This window comes from Gymnoscopelus microlampas, assembly GCF_963454915.1.
Source record: "Gymnoscopelus microlampas genome assembly, chromosome: 10".
In the NCBI taxonomy this organism is placed as follows: Eukaryota; Metazoa; Chordata; class Actinopteri; order Myctophiformes; family Myctophidae; genus Gymnoscopelus; species Gymnoscopelus microlampas.
The window spans coordinates 15389440-15409200 of record NC_139947.1 but is presented as its reverse complement, the minus strand read 5'-3'; the positions used below and the strand labels follow the sequence as shown (position 1 = coordinate 15409200).

The 19761-nt window shown below is 39.4% G+C and overlaps 1 protein-coding gene across 1 annotated transcript; it reads left to right on the top strand.

The window, feature by feature from the left end:
- Positions 1 to 1502: 1502 nt before the first annotated feature.
- LOC311053188 (dnaJ homolog subfamily C member 11) lies at positions 1503 to 19162 on the top strand. The gene is made up of 16 exons (XM_084068639.1): positions 1503 to 1582; positions 3849 to 3978; positions 4359 to 4432; positions 4674 to 4775; positions 5064 to 5192; positions 5627 to 5749; positions 6673 to 6746; positions 7387 to 7576; positions 7673 to 7758; positions 9439 to 9555; positions 13533 to 13688; positions 13858 to 13927; positions 14999 to 15056; positions 17494 to 17636; positions 17724 to 17853; positions 18538 to 19162. Exons 1-16 carry the CDS (start codon positions 1511 to 1513, stop codon positions 18561 to 18563), a joined length of 1680 nt encoding a protein of 559 aa, XP_083924765.1. The 5' UTR covers positions 1503 to 1510; the 3' UTR covers positions 18564 to 19162.
- Positions 19163 to 19761: the final 599 nt, after the last annotated feature.

Genomic DNA, 19761 nt, shown 5'->3' with positions numbered 1-19761 from the left:
AAAACATCTTCAATCAACCATCATTTTGATGAAAAACAAACAAACAAAAAAACACTGGCAAGCCCAACTCCCTACCTCCCAGGTATGGGTGTATCCCCAGTACGTGACAAGTTTGGGATTCAACAGGTTCTGTAAAATATACACGTTTATCGTAAGAACCACAAGATCTGTAAACCTTTAAGATATGTTATTCCTACCTCCAGTTCTTTCAAATACAACAGATGTAACTTTATCACTCCCAAACATGAACAAATGTTATGTTGTGAAACCTCACGGGACTTGCCCTAGAATGAGGTTTTGATAGTAGCCTACAATGTTTAAATGTACAATCATACAGTAAACAACAGCAAGTGTAAATAACGTAACCAACAAGGAACCACTGCGCAACCACTGCGCATGTTTTAACTTTCGAGTCCAAAACACCGGTATAGGCTACAGCCAAGAAAAGGGTGAATTGGTTTTAAGTTTGTCATAAAAAAAGGACATATTAATATTCAGACACCCTGATTAAGGCGTAAGCCAATACGCATTTGGTGTTCTAGTCTGTTTTAATAAAGCCTTTTTGAAATTCTAAACCCTCATGAGAGCCTGATCTGCGATATTTCTCCTCTTTTTCCATCACAGTTTAATAACGTTGACATTCTTTAAAAAGGTTCTCAGATCCATTCATTGCTTTAAGCTCACATTTCACATTCTAAAGATGTCATCAATAGATTCATATTACACACATTATGCTGTGGTTACTTCTACAGAATTCGAAAGCCAAAATATTAGTAAGCAGGTTATTATCCTAATCGGTAAATGACAGTGGTGGAAAGTAACTAATTACATTCACTCAAGTGCTGTACTTAAGTACAATTTTGAGGTAGTTTTACTTTACTGGCGTATTTCCAATTTGTTATACTTTTACTCCACTTCATCTCAGAGTCAAATATTGTACTTTTTACTCCACTACAATTATTAGAAAACTTTATTTACCAGTTACTTTGTAGATTTGGATTATGATTACAAAACACTAACCACAGCTATATTTTTCGGCCATTTGAAAATAGCAGATCTACAAGCTCACGATGTGATGCATTGTGAGCTTGTAGATCGGCTACTTTCAAAAGATTTTTTTCATATGTTTTGAACTTGTGAAATGGGACATGAAATAGGACATGAAATGGGACATGCTGCATAATGAGTAGACTACTTTCTACTTTTGGTACTCTGACTACATTTTTAAACAAATACTTTTGTACTTTTTTACTCAAGTAAATTTTGAATTCCGGACTTTTTACTTGCAACAGAGTATTTCTACATTGCAGTATTGATACTTTTATTTATGTAAAAAAAAAATCTGAGTACTTTTACCACCACTGTTAGTAAGCACTAAGCAGGTTATTATCCTAAGAAGGTAAATCATATCTCCACCAGACTCCTCCAGACCAGAGGGGAGTGCTGCAACGCAACCACCACAGCAGCTCCTTATATCAACCAGCAGAAAAAGACATGACAGGGTGTAAACATGGCGCCCGCCTTGGAGGATGATGAGATTGATAATGATGATTATTACTCTCTACTAAACGTCAGGAGAGAGGTAACGTAACGACCGACCCTTGACATTAATGATTCTACGAATGCATATCAATGTAATGATCATTTTGGAACGTTGATCGCGCGGATCCGTCGCTGTTTAAGAGCAGAAGTCTAGCGACACGTTTATGTGGTGACCCTCGACATTGATTCTCTGTCTGTGTGACTGAGCTGAGGTTATGATCATAATGTCACACAAAACCAATAATACCTATTGTTTTTTAACGTGTTCTCTAAGTAACGTCGTCGAGGCTTCGCGTGTGAGCAGCTTTTCGAGGTGCACGGGCAGCAAATGTCAAAATCATGAATGACAGATGTCAGATTCTTACACCACCGCGAGCAACTTATTATGAAACTTAAAGTCAGTGTTGGAGCTCGTTTAGCAGCTAGCCGCGTCGGCTAACGTCAAATACAGCATACATTCAGTTTCAGTATACCTTAACAGACAGTGCAAATGAATAAACACACATAGCAGCACCACAAAGACTACAATGCATTAGTGTAAGCCCCAGAAAGGCTGATATATTCGCCCATATACGTTGCATGTAGCATAACATAGCCATATAGAACATTCCATGCATTTTTCGAGGAGGAGTGACCCGGTGGCGTTTGAGTTACTCCGTGTGTTTACTTTACTCACCTAACAGCATTGCCATGATGTAGGATGATGACATCCATTTGAAAGTTGTCGCAGAAAACGTAGTATTTAATAAAACGTCTGTACTGTTCCCACGAGATTCCCACGGACACATCCATGTCATTTCTCAGCAGCACAAACCCACATGCAAACATCCTTCAGTGAACGCATGCATACATTTTGCACACAGGTGCTGGGATAATTAATCACATGGTCACACCTGCCAATTTGTCAATTTTATTGTCTCTTTGTTTTTGTTTTTGCTGCTACATTGTTGAAGATCCAAAACATAAAATAAGTTTAGTCTTGTGTACTCATATATAGTTGGCTGTAACTATAACAACAACAAAATTAATTGAAACTTGGAAAGAAAATGCCAGAATTAGCCAGGCTATTTTTCATCTGTAGTCCTTGAAAAAAGGCTTAGGCTTCCTAAGAAAAGAAAAAAAAAACATCCAAGCAAAAACAAGGGGTGCATTTCTCCATTCCGACATGTCGCCTTTCCGACGTTGACGAACCCTATACCTAACCCTAACCCTAACCCTAACCGCACGCGGAAGCCACTAGTCGGAGTGGTGAGATGTCGGAATGGAGAGTGAACACCAAAAACAAGACATCTAGTGACTAGTGATCAGTTTCAAATGTCACAGTAAGTTATAGTAGGCTTATCATAACCAATATTTTAATCAATCTGTATCGTAGAGTACAAGTATGTTAATACATTTTAACTAGTATAGAGGATATGCGTGTGACATCATCATCAAACCCGGAAGTTATGCAGGAAGGCCTACTGAGTGTCAAAAAAATACTTTCTGGCCTTGACAGCCCTGCATCCAAACAGAAAAGTCATGTCTGATTGCATTAAACAACATTAAACAATGTTAAACTCATTTTGCATGTTTCTTTGCCACTCGATTTGCCACTCGATGTGCCATTCACTTTAAGCATGCGCATATCCTCTATATCTCCAATGGTTGGAGGTGGTCTCCCTACTCTTCTATTGATATATTTAGACCCTTGTGTCAGGTAGGAGCTCATAAGCCTGGACAAGTGGGGATTCCTTTTTGAATGAGGGTTACATGTCGGCTTTCCGACATGTCGCCTTTCCGACGGTTACTAACCCTATACCTAACCCAAACCCTAACCGCACGCGGAAGCCACGTAGTCGGAGTAGTGGGATGTCGGAATGGAAGGCGGTTACCTTGAAGGAGCGGTAGAAATGTACATTATGTCTCATGCAACCCAGACCCAGGTCAGACATAAATGTTACAGATTTCAGCTTTAACCTGAAGGAATAATAGTGTATATTATTATGCAAACTGGTGATGTTAACAGTTCAGTTTTGACTCTACATACAAAAACAAACAAAACATTGCCACCTGTTTGTCTCAAGTTATAAATTAAAGCTTGTGATCAAATAAATGCATACTGTACATGTATGGAGTGTATGTATAGAACTTAAATGGCTGTGTTCATTTAACTTTAGGAGTGTATGAATGTAACCAAATGGACCCATTTGGTTACACTCTCAAATGGATACATTTACACAGAGGAATCTTATGGATTGGATATGCCAAGGACATGCGGTATATTTTTTTGATAAAAGATTTCTGTTTTTGCGATTGTGCTTTAGGCGACACAGGACGAGCTAAAGGCAGCTTATAGGCGGTTGTGTATGCTGTACCACCCGGACAAACACCGCGATCCTGAGCTGAAGACCCAAGCAGAGCAATTATTTAACCTTGTACATCAAGCTTATGAAGGTAAAAAAAAAGCCTTCATGCATGTTGTTCTACTCTTTCAAAGTGTCCTTGAGCAAGACACTGAATACCAAGGACCTTGTTGGAAACAAGACCGCAAGGACTTTTATGAACGGACCTTTTAGACAAAGTATTTTAAATGTAACTTTTCCGGTTTACATTTTTGCCTAATACTTTGCAACGATCAATAGTGCCTTGGATGGTTTCCTCTGCCGTCAGTGTGTGAATGTAATATACATGTAAAGTGCTCTGGAGAAAGACTATAGAAATGCAACATTTGCTATTATTGTATGGGATATACAGTACTGAGAACAAAATGTCATTGTTTCTCTGCAAGCTGTGCATTTATTACTGACATTAATGATGGTCTCTCTTCTCTCTAGTTCTTAGTGATCCACAGTCTCGGGCCATCTATGATATATATGGAAAGAGAGGACTGGATGTTGAAGGATGGGAGGTAAATCTGTTAGATACCGTTCTGACTCCATTCCCCCTATGTCAAGGGATTTCAAAGTAAACATTGTACACATGTTAATTCAGTAATCTGTGTCATTACCATCGGTCCATTTGAAGGTATTGAGTTGATAATAATAACAAAATACTAAGTATGAAGGTACAAAATAGGTGACGCTCAAATATTGATACACCACAACACTATTATATTGAGAGTCTGAAACAACACAGTTGCTCCTCACCAGGTGGTGGAGAGACGACGAACGCCGGCAGAGATCCGAGACGAGTATATGCGTCTTCAGAGAGAGCGGGAGGAACGACGGCTTCAGCAAAGAACCAATCCAAAGGTGAGTTGACGGGGTAGTTATAAGTGGCTGTGACAAGGCTCAATCTGGGCTGCACTTATTGGTACATTTCTTACTGATCATAGTATCGATTACTTTTTGATTAGTCAAATATTCACAATAGAGTTTTTTTTAAATAAAATAGCCAATATACAAACTTACAAAGTGTTGCATCGCGACATGTAGTGACCTTGTAGATTTGCTATTTATTAAATCGATTAGTCTGATAGCTGTTGTACTCGTAGCCTCAACCTGCCGCTGTAATAATGAATGAAAGTGTCTGTCTTCCAGGGAATGATCAGTGTGGGTATTGATGCCACAGACCTCTTTGATCGCTATGAAGAAGACTTTGAGGAAGTGGCCGGTGGTGGACTCCCACACGTTGAGATCAACAAGATGCACATATCACAATCTATAGAGGTAAGATGCTCACATCACAATCTATAGAGATAAGATGCACACATCACAATCTATAGAGATAATATGCACATATCACCGTCTATAGAAGTAAGGGCTTGAGCCAGGGAATGTGTTTATTATGAAAGTTTGTCCGGTCTGACTGTGCAAACCTGCAGTATGCCAAGTTTCTGTTAGTTGTGAGGGAAATCGTTTAATCATTTAAGCCCTGTATACTTTGATATATGCCAAATAGTGTAAATAGCCAATCTACAAGCCCAAAACGCAATGCGCTGCGATTTGTTGTGTGCTTGTAGATTGGCTATTTTCACTATTTTTAAAAAGTTTTGCCGTTATAAAGTAGGGAGCCAGGTTGAAAACATTGAAGTTGATGAACCTCTCTTCCCTTGTACAGAATCAGGACACTTACTGAATGTGCGTGCGTTTGTCTGTTTCAGGCTCCTCTCACCACAAAAGACACGGCCATTCTTTCTGGCTCTCTGTCAACTCACAATGGAAACGGAGGTGGAAACATTAACTTGGCCTTAAGAAGAGTCACCTCTGCAAAGGGCTGGGGGGAGGTCAGTACTGATTGTACTACTCAACCTTGTGCTGTCCGCACTGCAGTCATTGACACGAAAAGTTTTTCTGTTTTTCTATGTACTGTAATGCACTGTTTCTCAAACAGTAGGTCGGGACCCATGTTTGGGTCGTGGAGCAATTTTTATGGGTTGCGAGTAAATATCTTTTTTTTTTTTGGTTTCCTACATTAAAGAAATGTATTTCAAAAGATTAAAAAAAGTTTAAACAAAGAAATCACAACATCTCAATTAAAAACGATTCCAAAATGTTTCAAAAGCAGTTAATAAATAATCATAAAATCTAATAATTTCCATAAATAGATTTAAAAAATGATTTTAGAAGTAGTGAAAATAGCAGATCTACAAGCTCACAACGCAGCGCGAAACAAAGTAACTTTGTAGATCTGCCATTTTTACTAGTTTGGGCCCTGGGCAAACATTTAATTTCTCTTTTGGGTCTTGAGCTAAAAAACACTGAAATTGTATGTAATATATATATACTGTAATGCAGGAGTCAGTGTTCAAAGTGTTTCTTATCACAGACCTTCAGTTTTGCATTAATCAGCCCCCAATTCAAATTATTCTATCCAAGGAACCCTGATATGAAGCGATATTTGGTTTAAATAAAAATAGTCTAAATGTACATGAGAAATAGACTTGTTGTGGTGATATTGAAACACACCGTTTTGTTAAATAGTCACTCATACTGTAACTGTAATAATTAATAATAATGAATCTAATTACATTTTGCTGGGGACCCCCTGGTACTGCCTCAAAGAGCCCTGGAGGTCTCCAAACCACGGTTTGAAAACAGCTGCTGTAATGCTCCATGTCTGCTCCCTCTTGCTTTCTCTATGTCACACATAAAAAGAAATGTGACCTTCTATTCATTCTCTGGTGCTCTGTGGTTCATTTTGAAACAGCTTGAGCTCGGTGCCGGAGATACTCACGGACCTCTCTTGGGGTTGAAGATATTCCGAAACCTGACACCACGCTGGTACGTATAGAAGAGAGGAAAGAAGTGTGTATATATTTATATATATTGTGACAATGAGAATATTTGCGCGGCGCGTTGTGAGCCTGCACATTGCCAAACGTTCGCTGCAGGTTGACTCCAGGTTGAAAGTGGTTAAGCCTTTAAGTTGACGATGAATTGTCACACAAATAATTGTGATTAACGATTTAATTATGTGTTTGGCATTGAACACTGGAACATATGAAACAAATCTAAAATTGCACAGGGCAGATATGACAAATAACTTAAAAATACAAAGGCATTATGGCCATATTTAATAATTTATACATGTAAAAATAACAGAAATAGCTGATAGCTTTTTTTCATATTTGAAAATGTGTGAACATGTTTCAACATGTAAACGATTATGCATAAATAATTGCGATTACCTAAAGAAAAAAAAAATAGACGATTATGTAATAATTGTGACAGGCCTACCGTAGTTAAGCCTAATAATTTATGCTTTGATGATGAAGCGCCTTGCGACCTGTCACTCAACAAAAAAAAAAAAAGCATCTTCAGCTGAAGAAAGTGTTGCGTCACGTTCCCTTTGTTTCCCGAAGCATAGACCTGGCTTTAAGTTGTTAACATTTTGGAATGCTTGTGCCCCATCCACCACCAGCTTCCTGACCGCCCAGTGCGGGCTCCAGTTTTCATCCCGAGGGGTGCGTCCTGGCGTCACCACCGTGCTGGCCCGTCACCTAGACAAGAACACCATGGGCTACCTGCAATGGCGCTGGGGCGTCCAGTCCTCTATGAACACTAGCGTCGTCAGGGACACCAAGCGCACACACTTTACCTTCGCCGTGCAGGTCAGCTCGGCAACAAGACGTTGCATTTTTTATTCTAATAATAAAGACGTGAAACTTCAGTTCAGTTATAACCACTGCTCTTTGTTCTCTGTGCAGCTCGGCATACCTCACACGTTCTTCATGATGAGTTACCAGTACAAGTTCCAGGATGATGACCAAACCAAGATCAAAGGATCTATAAAGTATGTGTTCCTATAACCCCGGGGCTACGCTAGCTGTGGAAACTTAGGGTCTTCCTACTCGTGGTTCTCAAACATTTCAGGCTGCCACCTAAAATGACCATATAATAATCATATTTGAACTGGGGACCCCCCACCCTGACAAGCACTTGGAATGTAGGAGTTGAGGCATTACATTTTGTTTCACTCGGTTCCACGGATAAATATTGTGAAAATAAAAGATCTATAAGCTCGTAAATCGGCTATTTTCAAAATGTTTTGTAGGTATTAAAAAGGTATTAAAAGTCCTTAAATTGTCACTTCACTGTCATCTGGGGACTCCCCAAAAAAATCATGTGGGTCGTCGGACCTATGTTGAGAACCACTGCTACAGCACAACACTTTTTAGACGATTGAGCGAGTGGTACTACACATAGCTGTTGGAAAGGAACTTTAACCACTTAAACCCTGTATACTTCATTGATCGGAGTCCCCAGGGGTCTATAGTAGGCCTACTCCTTTTTAACTCTACACCAAATCTCTTTGGCAAAACAAGAAAGAAGATCTTTAAGCTCACAACATGTCGCTGTTTGTAGATCTGCTATTTTTGCAGATTTTTTTCATGTGGTGAATTTGAAAGTGACACTTCAGGCCGGGTCCGGACACCTAGGCTCCATTGCAGCCTGATAGCGTGTTGCTGGTTTGAGTCCCGATCCCGACGACCTTTGCTGCGTGTCAGTCCCCGTCTCTCTCTCCCCAATTCCTGTCTATGTACTGTACACTATCAATAAAGGCAGAAAAGGCCAAAAAATATCTTTAAAAAAAAAAGTGACACTTCATAATCTGATTATTAATTATGTTCTTGAGCTTGTACAGATTACAGAACTAATTGCCCCCACTGGCGAGTCAATACAGCAATCAGTTTTGCTACTAGATCTTCAAGTGTTCTGGTGCAACCAGCCTTCTCAGTTTGGAATAGGGATGTTTGTGTGGTTGGGAGTCTGCCACACCAGGATTTGCATCAGTCCCGGATCATGTGTTGTTGCCTGTGGCTCAAGTTAGGGCTAAAAAGTATCCTCTGCAGCCCTCTGGCAATGGCAGCCATGATTTGTGTTTGTTACGGAGTACTTAGTTAGGTAGAGACAAACTTGGAGCCACTCACAGGGCTCCCCACGCATTGTAGGTGCTGTAGGTGCTGCGTCTCTTCAAGTGGTGGAGAGTATGTACTCAAGTACTGTACTTAAGTAGAATTTTGTAGTATTTCCAATTTTCTATATTTTTACTTCTACTCCATTACATCTCAGAGGTAAATATAGTACTTTTACTCCACTACAATTATTGGACAACTTTAGTTTATAGTTGTAGATTTTAAATATTATTACAAAACATACATTAACCACTTCAGCCCTACAATATATAGACTTCGGATAGCCGATCTACAAGCTCACAACGCGTCACATTGCAATGCACTGTGAGCTTGTAGATCTGCTATTTGATGTTATACATTATGAAAACATGATATGGAAGATTTCTGCATAATGAGCACTTTTATGAGTAACTTTTGTTACTTTAAGAACATTTTGATGCCAATACTTTTACTCAAGTAAATTCTGAATACCATTCTTGTACGTCTAACAGAGTATTTCTGTACATTGTAGTATGGTCTCCTTTTAAAGGCGCAGTTACGGTGTCTCTGTGTTGCAGATCAGGCTTCTTTGGGACTGTAGTGGAGTATGGTGCTGAAACCAAGATCAGCCGACACAGCGTCCTGGGCGCCACCGTCAGTGTCGGCGTGCCGCAAGGGGTCTCTCTCAAAATCAAGTAAGCATATCTCAACGGCTCTGCTTTCGTTTTTGTTTAAGATGCTTTAGCACCTAACAGTCCTTCTCCTTGGTTCAGACCAGAATGTCGAGTTGTTTTTCTGATTCACGTTCACAAATGCTTTTCGATCATTGGTCCAAAAGTTGAGCCTAATTTATGCATCGGCGCGCCACGCCGTCGTGCAAACTAAGAAGTATGAATCCGGCTTTAGAGTGAAATTGGATGAAATTGGAGAAACCATGGAGTCCCATCTAGTTATGGTTGTGGTGGTAGATATTTGTATCTGGAGCACATCAGAGAGTATTTTTAGATTATGTTACAATTTGAATATTCTGATCTTCTCAGCGTTTTTGTGCCCTTCATCGCCAGATTTTCATCATCTGTTGAAAATCAGACATTGTGCATGGATGTGCATGTAATCCTGGTAATACCCACTTCCGAGGATTTATAGGATTCCTAAGCAATTTTAATAATCAAATGACATGTCTTTCAATTAAATCCACGTTTGTTGTTCCCACCTGGTAGAGCGAGTGCATAATATATCATATCAAGTCCTTGTCGAATCTGACCCGAGGCTCTTTTCTGCATGTCATCTGCTCCCCTGCCTTTCCTTTCTCTCTACTCATTGTCACTGTGAAATAAAGCAGAAAATGCTGGACATGTTTAAATCCATCCTAAATGTACAAATCCATAAACCATTGGTTTTTAAAGTGGGCTTTGGGGACCCCCAGAGGTCCTTGTCGGGGTTCCAGGCAGTCCCCAGCTAAAGTAGTTAACATAGAATCATTTTAACCACTATATCCATTTATACTGTATGTTGGATATTCAAAAATAGCAGATCTACAAGCTCGTGCCGCGCTGTGAGCTTGTACATTTGCTATTTTAGAAAATATTTGAAAAATATCGAATGTTTAATTATTTTTTTTAATAATTTGGATTTTTTATTTTTGACATATATCTTCTCTTCTGGGGGTCCCTGGCACAAAACCTTTTCAGATGTGGGTCCCCGGCCAAATACATATCACTTTGGGTCCTTGTCTTGACATGAAAAAGTTTGAGAACCACAGCCTAAAGCGATAGATTAGGCCTACTGTACGCTTCATGTAGCACGGTACGTTTGAACATCTGCTGAAGTGTGACCACACTAAAGCTTGTGTAGCCACTTTACAAATCCTCAAAGTACTAAATAAAAAGCCAAGGGATTATCATAACTGCTACATCCTCCTCCTGTCAATTTTCTCAGTTGTGATAACTTTCATTAATTTTACTTTGATGTATGTCTGATGTAAAAAAAAAAAATCATAATCTCGTACCCCCACCTCTTAGAAAAACATAATTCTTTTTCATTTATTTTTTGTTTCACAAAAAAGGAAAATTGTAAAATAAATAAATAACATGTGGCCTTGTAGCAATGTTTTGCTATTTTTTGAAAATCTGTGAAAGTATGAAATAAGTAAAAAATAAATAGACATCTACAGAGTGATAAAAGTGATAACACTTACTTTAGAGTTTGACATGCCCTTTGGTGTGCCTTGGGCACAAAAAGTTTGTGTCTGTCTTTCAAACTTTTTTGTCTTAGATGCTGTCTACCCTGGCAGTGGCGGTGCCATTAGGCCTTGAGCAGCTACCAGGGGTGTCTGTCTGGGCAACACAGTTCAGAAAGACAGCCCCTGGTCAGTCTGCTTACTCGGTTAACCCATTAACTCATTTACTGCCACTGATGTAAAAAAAAACGTAATTATTCCCGTTTACCAATGCTGCCACTGACGTAAAAAACGTAATTAAAAAAAAAAAACTATTTAGTTTTCCTCACACAGAACCCAAGATATCGTGATCCGATCCGATCCGATTTTACTATGTATTTTTGGTCAAGACATGCTATTTTCAAAGGCAGACAATTTATGTCAACGAGGTCGCGATGACCTCGTTGACATTTGTGAAACCACACAGTATAACCCTCAGTGATTAGCAACCATCAGGGGATCGATCATAATGGAGATAAATATTCTGTGACTACTTGAAAAGGGTAAGAAAATCACTGCCAGAAATAAGTCTGGCACGCAGACAGAAATAAGTCTGGCAGAGAATGAGTTAAGACCTGAGGCCGATTCTTACAAATGTCTTCTAAATCCTAACAGTTTTCTGAAAAACTTCTGTTGTTCAGTGGTGCTCAAACTATTTCATGTCAAGGACCCCCAAAATTATGTGTTTGGCCGCCGACCCCCATCTCAAAATATTTTGTTCCAGGGACCCCCCGGAAGCAAAGATTTTAGTTTTAAATGTTCACTTTGAAATAATATATTCAAAGATTTTCAAACATTTTCAAGATTTTTCAAAAATGGCAGATCTACAAGCTCGTAGCGTGGCACAAAGTGACGCGCTATATGAGCTTGTATATCTGCTATTTTTGAATAGCCAGAGTACAAAATAATGCTTTTTAGCTAAAATAAATGACACAGATGCTTTCCCAGTCTTAATGGGTTAAAATAGTGAGAAAATGGATATCCACAAACATTAGAAATTCAGGACATTTTACAGAGTTTAAGACCAGCTTCAAGCTTTGGCTAAAGTCAGCACAAATGTGTCACCATCAATGATTGCCTTGTTTTTTTTAATTATATTTGTCATATTGATTCTTTTTCCTCACACTGTTGGACTGTTATGTAGTGTAATGTTTCTGTTAGTGTAATTGATGTTTTGTGGTTGTTTTTGTTTTTGTCCCAGGGACAACGGATGCAAATGAGATGCTACTGTAGCTTACTCTGGTGCAATTACTTTTAATTGTGCGCTGTCCTTGGCAATAATAAACAATAAATCAAATGAAATGTTAACAAAAAGCAGATGGAGAGAAGGGACAGATAGTGCTTCACTATCATTATTTCCATCATCATGTTTGCTCCGTAAACAGTTTTAAAAATATTGTTTTGTGAGCTTTATTTTACAACCTGCTCTGACGGCCAGTCGTTGGACGATACCTCTGTAAACCTGACAGTCAGTCAGAAACCAGGCATCTGGCAACGTTGACAAGACTCATCACGTCATTGAAACTCCTCCCCTCCCCTTTGTCCCCTTGCCACAAATTTTAACAAAGGCCCTTCAACTCTAGCAGGTGCACAGAAGTGATGTGCTTGTTGATTTGTGGATAAAATAAAAAAGATAAGTGTCTTTCGAAAAATCGTTAAAATAATAAGCAATAATACGCTTCGGTCCTACACAGAAGTGATTGCTTGTCTTCTACCAATACATGTTTCCTGCCATTGGTTAGAATGGTGTTCCCACTAGAAACGGACCACTCCAGGGTTCAGTTTGAACCACTCCGTGACCAAATGGTACGGATGGACCAGAATGCGGTTGTTTGGACTACACCAGGGTTCAACTGGGGGATGTCAATGGCTCGTTTAACCCATTGAGACCTGGAACGCATCTGTGTCACTTATTTTACACCTTGGCTATTCAAAAATAGCAGATATACAAGCTCATAGCGCGGCACCGAGTGCCGCACTACGAGCTTGTAGATCTGCTGTTTTTGAAAAATCGTGAAAATGTGTGCAAATCATTGAATATATATTGTTTGAAGCGAACATTTTTAACTCTATTCTTTGCTTCTGGGGGGTCCCTGGAACAAAACATTTTGAGACGGGGGTCGCCGGCCAAATACATATCATTTTTTAGGGTCCTTGACATGAAAAAGTTTGAGCACCACTGATATAGAAACATACGTTTTTCAGAATACTGTTGGGATTTAGAAGACATTTTGTGGAATCGGCTTCAGGTCTTAATGGGGTTAAACAGGGCTGTGTGTGAAAGCCTGCTTGGTTTGTTCCATTGTTTTTAGCCCGGTAGAAGGTTTTAAAGTTCAGGTGAAAGGTGTAAAGCTTGTGTGTGTGTGTTTGACTGTCTGGATTTGTGTTGAACTTCTTTAATTTGTGAGAAAATTAGGCACTAAATAAAGAAACCCCCCGCCTCCCTGTCTGCAGGTTAAACAGAGCCAGTCAGACATATTTCTTCCCAATCCACCTGACGGACCAGCTGCTGCCCAGCGCCGTGTTCTACGCCACAGTGGGACCGCTGGTCTTCTACCTCGCCATCCAGAGGCTTGTTATCCGGCCTTACGTGCGCGCCCAAAAGGAAGAGTAAGGAAAAGGATCCCTTATGTAACGGTTTCATATTCAGAAATCGGGGTTATTTAATATTAATGGAATTAGCTCTATGCATATTATTGTACCAGAGTTATCTTGAGAGACCCTTTATTTTAATTCCGCCTTTTTTATGTTGGATTTTTATTCTCGTCTCTCTCACCAGAGACTTGGAAAAGCAGCGAGAGAGTTCATCCACGGACATCGCCAGGAAGAGACAAGAGGCGGAGTCGGCCGTGAGTCTAATTAGGACCACGTTTAACCAGAGTCTCGATTTAGAGTGTTGCATCAGAACTGTGTGTGTGTGTGTGTGTGTGTGTGTGTGTGTGTGTGTGTGTACAATTAACGCAAGTGGATGGAGATTTGGACTGGACTAAGCCAGTCTGACACAGTGATCCTCCTCGCAAACAACCTTTTCCTATGACATTACTAATACTATCTTTACTAGTAATGAGTCACTATTTAATATATAAAGAGTAAATGCATTTATGTATTCAACCCATTAAAACTGGGAAAGCATCTGTGTCATTTTAGCCAAATACATATAATTTTGAGGGTCCTTCACATGAAAACCACTTTGAGAACCACTGATATTTAGCAACACAAGATTTTCAGAAAACTGTTTTAAGACATTTGTAGAATCAGCCTCAGGTCTTAATGGGTTGAATACATGCCACAAATATATATATACTACATGAGAAATAGTAATGAACGTAACTACTGCATAACTACTACAATGGAGGAAGCTACAGTTCAGCATCAAGTACGCATCAGTCTGTTCCTGCTAATAATGATCCCACTGAAATGCACATACCTGTTTCATCTCCCTCCATGCTTGAAAGGCCAATCTGCACCAGCCAATTAGAGAGACACGTCAGAAACGCCAAGGCCTCATCCTCGTCAACAGACACTAAGTCACGTTCAGCTGATCATTGAAGTTAGATGAATAGACCTTTTATTGATCCCCAGGGGAATTCAGTTGTCATAGCAGCACCTCAGTAAGGATACAAGTACGGGTAGAGAACAAGAACAGAATAAGTATGACACTAGTTTTTAAAAATGTGAGTGACTATGTCATTACGTCGTTATATTACCACAGCAACCAATGCTGATAGGTTGACGATGTCTGAATAGATCAATCTGATCTGATCTGATCACTTGGAAATAACAGTGGACAGTCAGTCCTAAAGATCACATTTGAGAAACCAATTGGATTTGCCTGCAGACCGAACAAAGCCTAAACAAAGCACGGTTCACATGGAGTTGTATTGTAGGTGTTTGTTTTCATTTGTCTGTTCTCTGTGCAGGTTTTACTGATGCAGGAGTCCGTACGCAGGATTATTGAAGCAGAGGAGTCTAGAATGGGTAAGATGATCCCTATGTATGACCAGACATGCAGGGAAAAGGCTTATTCCTGGAAAACTGCATAGTTTTTGTTTCTCAATTATTACAGTGGATACATGTTTTTTAGCAAACAAATTACTTTGAAGCTGTGACTTGTTTGAATAGTGTTCAACACAAACCGTTAGTTATTCCTGAGATAAATCTGCAAATCCTTCCTCCACTGAAGACACGTTTCCTTTTGATCTTTAAAGCATAATTAAACTTTTGGTTGAAGTTTGGGTTGCGTAGTTACAGTGCCATGATGTAACTCCAAATATTGGTGAGAAATCTTCAATAGTTGCTCTGTAGATAAAAAAATTATGATCATATAATATTGGATATTCTCCCAATTGAGTTGCATTGCATAGTGAAACAGGTATAAAAGTCACACCTTTAGCACACAAATAAATGTAAAGAAAGTGGATTCTGCCAATGTGTGAAATTACAAAACCCGACCTAGCATTGAGTGAGGTGGAAGCGAGGGAGAGCCTATTTCAACCACTTAACACACTGATCTACTCTTTATTGAAGCAACGCGTTGTCAGCGCAATAACCCCAGCAACGCTGGGCAAACTGATTTCTGTGTACTGTATTTATAAAGTTGCTAATCACTACCAGCAGAGAAATGTATGAAAACGACCCCCAACTACAAAAATAGGATTTCATGTTTCACAATTATGTAATGGTAAAACTTGCTAGTTAGTTAATTAAAATGATTTGGTCAGAGCCAGAGCTGGTCTGTGAGAACCAGAACATTGTACAAACCATCTCCAGGTCCCTTGTCTGACAGAGATCAAATACATTTGGCCACAGATACAGCATACAGTAATACTGATCAAAACAATTATATCTTTTTCTACCAAAGATTATCACTACTAATACTCGTCATTATAATACTAAGTAAAAAGAATCAGTATTATAATTTTAGCCACAACCATGCAGCCCTAGTAGATTGTAGGAAAAATAGTCAAATTCACCCCAAAACCAAACGCATCGTGACAAGCGGTGAGCTTGTAGATAGTTTTTTTAGCATTTTTTTTCAATTCCAGGCATGCAAAAGTGTCACTTTTCAGCTACAGTCACCTTTTTGAACCCAAATAGGGCAATTGTGTGACACCTGACCCGAAAGAAAACAACATGTTGTCACCTTTTTCACCTCGGGGCTGTTTGCATGCCTGCAATTCAAGTGAAATCTTTTAGAAAATGTGTAAAATGTTCGCCTATAATGACAGTTTGAAAGTGGTTAATCTATTGACAGACATTCTCCATTGACACAGTAAGAATAGCTCTGTGGACACTGGCAGATTATGCTGTGATAAGAGTTATGTTTGTAACTGTCTGTAACCCCATGTGACCAAAAGCAGTTACTAGTGAGATCATTGAAAACGTTTTTCATTTCACAGAGTGGTGTAAATAGCTTTTGGAGCGGCTGTGTGTTATCAAAAAGCTCTCTCCTGACAGCTTCATTTTCACCTGAGGTTGTGTAACAACTGATAATTAGCTCATACCACCTGTCCTCCATGTCACTTTGACTGGATTTAATAGGTTCCCAGAGATGATGGGACTTGTCATGCCGCTGTTAACGATGTATAATGACACACACCTGCTCAACTTCATTTTAATACAGAACAAAAAGTTTTTGTTCAAAAGTTAAAACTCTATATTCAGTTCTATATTCCAATCACTGCTATAGTGTTTGTTCAGTAAAAGGGGTCTCCCCACCTCTGAGTAAACAGAAAATACATTGCCAATTTTATCTAATCAGGAGAGAGAACCCCATAAATGTAATTTATCAGCTTGTGGCGGTCCAGTTCCAATTTTGTTGAAACGTTGTGAGCTCATGTTGTGATCTGAAATTTTCGCCGAAGTGTCGCCCCAGAGTAGGGGGCTAGGATTCATGTGGTAAACATCTATGTAATATAGGGCTGTCACAATTACAACATGTAAGTTGACGATTGTCACACAAATAATTGCGATTAACGATTTAATTGTGTTTTTGGCATTGCACATAAGAGAAATTACATTTCTGTTTCTGTCTTTGTAATCAAAAAAGTGCACAGGGCAGATATGACAAATAACCATCTAACATTTAATCAAATAAATAGCTGACGTGACGTGTTGTAAGCTTGTAGATCTGATATTTCTGCTTTTTTTAATATATTTGATATGAACATTTGTCAATATGGAAACGATTAATGGCGATTATGCAAAATAATTGTGATCATCTGAAATAATTGCGATTAGACGATTGTGTAATAATTGTGACAGGCCTAAATATGACAAGATCAAAGAGCCTTCTATAATCAATGGTCACCAAGCTGTTTTGGTCACCAAGCTGCTTTTTCATTGTATTTTGTGGAGATTTCTCCAGTCTGTGTAACATGAAGAATCTACAGTATTCCTTATTTTCCTGGGTTAGGCCTCATCATCCTCAATGCTTGGTACGGCAAGTTTGTGACGGACAACAGTAGGAAACACGAACGGGCCAGGGTCATCGACGTGACCGTGCCACTGCAGTGTCTGGTCAAAGACTCCAAGCTCATCCTCACGGAGGCTACAAAGGTATGTTCACACACCACACGCTTATCGGCTTCAGTATGCGCTTCTCTCATTGTGCTGCTGGTGTCTGACCGCACCTTGTCTTTGTAGTGCGGACTCCCAGGGTTCTATGACCCCTGTGTGGGCGAGGAGAAGAGTCTAAAGGTGCTGTACCAGTTCCGTGGAGTCATGCATCAAGTCCTGTCAGGCGACATGGAACCACTCAGGATACCCAAGCAATGTAAGTCACACACACCGTAATAATAATAATAGCTTGAATTTATATAGCGCCTTTCATGAACCCAAGGACGCTTTACATCAAATACAATGAGCAACCAACAAACAAACAACTATTTGCCATAAGCCTGAGAGAATAGGTGTCTTTTCAAGGCAGCCTTAAAAGAGTCCAGTGTTGGGGCATGGTGAATCTCCATTGCCCATGGAGTATTGAGTGGCAAATATACTGTTGTGTAGTGACACACAGAAGCTGGATAGCAATTTTGATTGAGACTTATCCAGAAAAACGTACCCACTGGAGTATGCGACCTGCCCTATAGAGTCAAACGATTTCAACAGTCTATTGTTGCCAGGAGACATGTGAAACCTGTTTCTTGTTGGCTTAGCTAATTAAGAGACGTTTCTCCAACGTTTTATCTATGCTTGTTTCCCAGGGCAACGGTTATAAATGGGACATTCACAAAGGTTGCAACATTCAGGGCAGGATTGTTGTTGTTTATTATGTTCCAAGTCTTATTGACAACGGGAGTAAAATGGTGCTCTAGTAGATGGATGCATTTGTGTGCATCCAATTCTCCCTCCAGTTTGAAACACAGCTGTCCATATACATTCAGCTAAATTACACATCAATTGTTGGGGCTTTAGCCTTGTACTAACTGTGATATCTCTTACTGCTCCCATCGTACAGCTCACAGGATTGACGCCGACACTTAAGAGCTCCTCCACTGAACTGAACAAACAGACACGTCGCTATGCGGACTGTTTGACACAAGATGGATCAACTCTTATTTTAGACACATCATGGACTGAAGTCCTCGTTCCCAAGACGACATGCGTTTTCATTTTGTCTTGATATTGTCTAAATGCAGAGACAAAACATCACATACTGGGTTGTTTGTGATTTAATGATCATTGTACAACGATGTTGCCCCCTTTAGCTTATTGAACCCTATATACGTAAGTTGATCGATGTCCCCAAGGGTCTATACTTGGTCCGTTCCTTTTTTTCCCCTCTACAACAAATCTCTTCGCTGAAAAAAACGATCTACTAGCTCATAATCGTCGAGCTTGTAGATCTGCTATTTTCGCCGAATGTTTGGTTGGCCCAGAATAGGGAAGCTAGGGTTCATGTCACCAAAATCAATAACGATGTTATTCCATGGGTCTTTTATTCTCCTCAGTACCCATTTATTTTTGATATGGCTTGTAATGTATGGTTAAGTTCTGTTGTACACAACACTGCAGTGCCTATGTGATTGAAGACATGAATGCACCTCTGTATATTTGCCATATTATTAAACATCATTCTTCCATATTGTTTTTTGTTTTCTTTATTTTCTTAAGAAAAGTAGGTGTGCCTTTGCAATAAACACTAAATCAGAAGGACGCTAAGTTAGCATCACAATACAGGAAGCTTACGAATGTATGGCAGCTTATCATTGGCATAACCTGTAAAAATGAACAATGATATAAAGCCCTGACCCTACCCCAAATGTGCACCTTCATTAAAGCCCTCAATCCCAAATACAGCCTGATTCCACAAAAAGAACGTATCTGAACTTGTGCATACACACACACACAAAGTTTGTTTAAAGAATTCAGGCTGGAAAGGTGTAATTTTGTTGTTCCCATAATTTCTCTAAACTCAATGTTTTTAAGATGGTTAGTTGTTCTTTAATCTTGTTCAGAAGAATACAAGAGATTATTTTTCAGAAAACTAATCTGCATATACTCGGAGACACAATGTACAAGCCCCTAAAACCAAAAGCCATGGATAATTATGTTCTGAGATTGCATTTTAAAATACATTCAAGCTCTACTGTTCCTAACATGATTTTACCAACAAAGTGATTTTTGGGCCGTTCCAATATAGGTATCAATGTGTACCTTCTGTGTTATTACATGTACTGTA